This window comes from Patiria miniata, unplaced genomic scaffold (genome assembly GCF_015706575.1).
Source record: "Patiria miniata isolate m_02_andy unplaced genomic scaffold, ASM1570657v1 HiC_scaffold_5, whole genome shotgun sequence".
Taxonomy (NCBI): domain Eukaryota; kingdom Metazoa; phylum Echinodermata; class Asteroidea; order Valvatida; family Asterinidae; genus Patiria; species Patiria miniata.
The window spans coordinates 32,183,212-32,185,565 of NW_024037072.1; the positions used below are offsets into that span (position 1 = coordinate 32,183,212).

The 2,354-nt window shown below is 44.9% G+C and overlaps 1 protein-coding gene across 1 annotated transcript; it reads right to left on the minus strand.

Annotated features, from left to right (window-relative positions):
- Window positions 1-705, minus strand: LOC119741380. The gene has a single exon (XM_038217131.1). The coding sequence runs from the start codon at window positions 703-705 to the stop codon at window positions 1-3; it is 705 nt and encodes a 234-aa protein (XP_038073059.1).
- Between the last annotated feature and the right edge of the window lie 1,649 nt (window positions 706-2,354).

A 2,354-nucleotide genomic window follows, 5' to 3' on the forward strand; every position in this document is an offset into this window, starting at 1 on the left:
TTAGCACCAAACTTGCGATGATACCAGCAGAGAGTATCGGCTGCGGCTACGACGCTGAGGTTGACTGGACAAGGCAGAAACTTGTGCTTGTAGCATGGTGATTTGTTGAGCTAGTTGTTGAAATTGCGTAGCCTGTGAAGGTGAACTCTCCCCAGTTGTTACCGTGGCAACATGGCTGGGAGGAGGTGTGACTTCCACAGTTTTGTCGGCCAGTTTAGCCAACTGCTCAATGTTGACATCATCGGCGGTGGAGGCCAACACGAGTTGTACGTTGCCAGGCAGGCGTTGGAGAAACAGTTGCTTGAAGATGGATTTCTCCAACTTGCACTCACCAAGCAGCTGTTGCATTCTGCGCAGAAGTTGGGATGGTTTCCGGTCCCCCAACTCTTCAGTTGTCAGGAGTTTTTGTAGCCGTTTTTTCTCCGATTCGGAAGTCCGCTTGATGAGCTCCTCCTTCAACACTGTGTAGGGCTGGGTGGAAGGCGGGTTGATGAGAATGTCCCGCACTTCTTGTGCGATGGAGGGTTGAAGAGAAGAGATTACATATGCGTAACGCGTCTCCTCTGAAGTAACACCACGAGTTAAAAATTGGGCCTCGACTTGCATGAACCAAATGAGAGGGTCATTTGGCCAAAATGGTGGCAATTTTAAACTAACCGCAGCGATGGGCGGATTAACAGTGGTGCTGGTACTGGGAGTAGTCATAGTTCAGCAATGTTGTAGCAGTTCAGTTTTGATGAAGTTGAATTGTCGGTATCACTGGATCGCCAAGTTGCTGTGTTCACTGTTGTCTAGGTCACCAATTTGTTGGGGAATGGATGAGTCGATACACAATTCTTTGGTTGAGGACTGTGTTTACCGTGACTGTTTATTCCACAACAATTATGTTATTTACACATTGATTGATTGAACTGGTTACAGTGAATTGAGACAAAGAGAACTGGGTGAACTGACTGGATGAGCAGAACGAATTAAACTGACTACATGATTGGAATTGAAACAGAATAGAATAGAATAGAATGAAGAACTGCTAGTGGAGCAGGGCTTATATACTGGTGGAAACAGGAAGTCTTGAGAATAAGAAATACTTAAGAATGGGAAAACTTAGTCATATCTAGGTTTCCTTGAGTCTCAGAAAAGTGACTAGGAATGAGTAATATAGTTCCTTAAAACAATGATCTTAAAAGTAACTTGGTTGTACTAAGAAACTGACCAGTGACTTGTGTGTGGGCAGTGAAGGTCATTTGCTCTGTATAAAAGTATAGGAACTACACATTGCATATGCACTGTGTGGGTGTATGTGTATACAAGGAAAACGATAATAATGCATTCAGGAGAAATAATCATTAAAAAGTTCAAAAGGAACATTGATAATTAAAGTGTGATAATTAACTTAAAATTAAGATGAATTGATAATTAAGAATTGATAATCTGAAAACGCTACAACATCATGTGTGAGTAACTTAATACACAGAATTTATCTCTTGAGAGTACATTTACTCAATATAGGCTACGTTACGCAATGCCAAATGGGCATAAATCACAGGAATGGGTGTGGAGAAAAATCCCCATGTGTGATCCAAAGGATCCTCCGAATGTTGTAATAACCGCGCAGGGCCTACTTAAAATATTTTCAGTGTATTGTTTTAAAAGTTAAGATGGTACTCCTGATCCTGAACATCGAATAACAATTATTTCTGGCCTAACATCACCCTCCCCTCTCCTGCTTTTCAATAATAGTCCGACTCCGCGGGGGAACGAGGATTGGCAGTCACTTTTGTTGTGGGATGGGGGTGATTAAAGAAAATGCACCATTCTCCTAGTTTGAACACATCAATGAGAAATATTCCAAATGTATGGAATTCCATCTCTGCCAAGTTACACGGCGCATGTTTGGGAGATCCAAGCAAGAATCCCAAACATGCGCCGTCGACGGCGCATTGTCGCGTCGTGCCGTCGCATAGTCGCGTCGTGCCGTCGCATAGTCACGTCGTGCCGTCGCATTGTCGCGTCGTGCCGTCGTATTGTTTTGTACTGTTTGTATAGGGCCGTCGCATTGTCGCGTCGTGCCGTCGCATAGTCGCGTCGTGCCGTCGCATTGTCGCGTCGTGCCGTCGCATAGTCGCGTCGCATAGTCGCATTGTCGCATTGTGGTTTTTAAGGTCTCCAGCCGTTTACGCCGTCAACGGCGCATTGTCGCGTCGTGCCGTCGCATTGTCGCATTGTCGCATTTTATAGGGGCCTATCTTGAGTTTCGTCAAATGAGGGCGCGCTCGGCCTTGGTGTTTTTCTCTGCTTGCTAGCCTGAGCTGAGGCTGTGCTTCAATCATGGACGATATTTTACGTCAATGTGT

Bases quoted from the DNA above. Each gene is read 5' to 3' on its own strand.
- LOC119741380 (XM_038217131.1), bottom strand. From the start codon at position 705: ATGACTACTCCCAGTACCAGCACCACTGTTAATCCGCCCATCGCTGCG.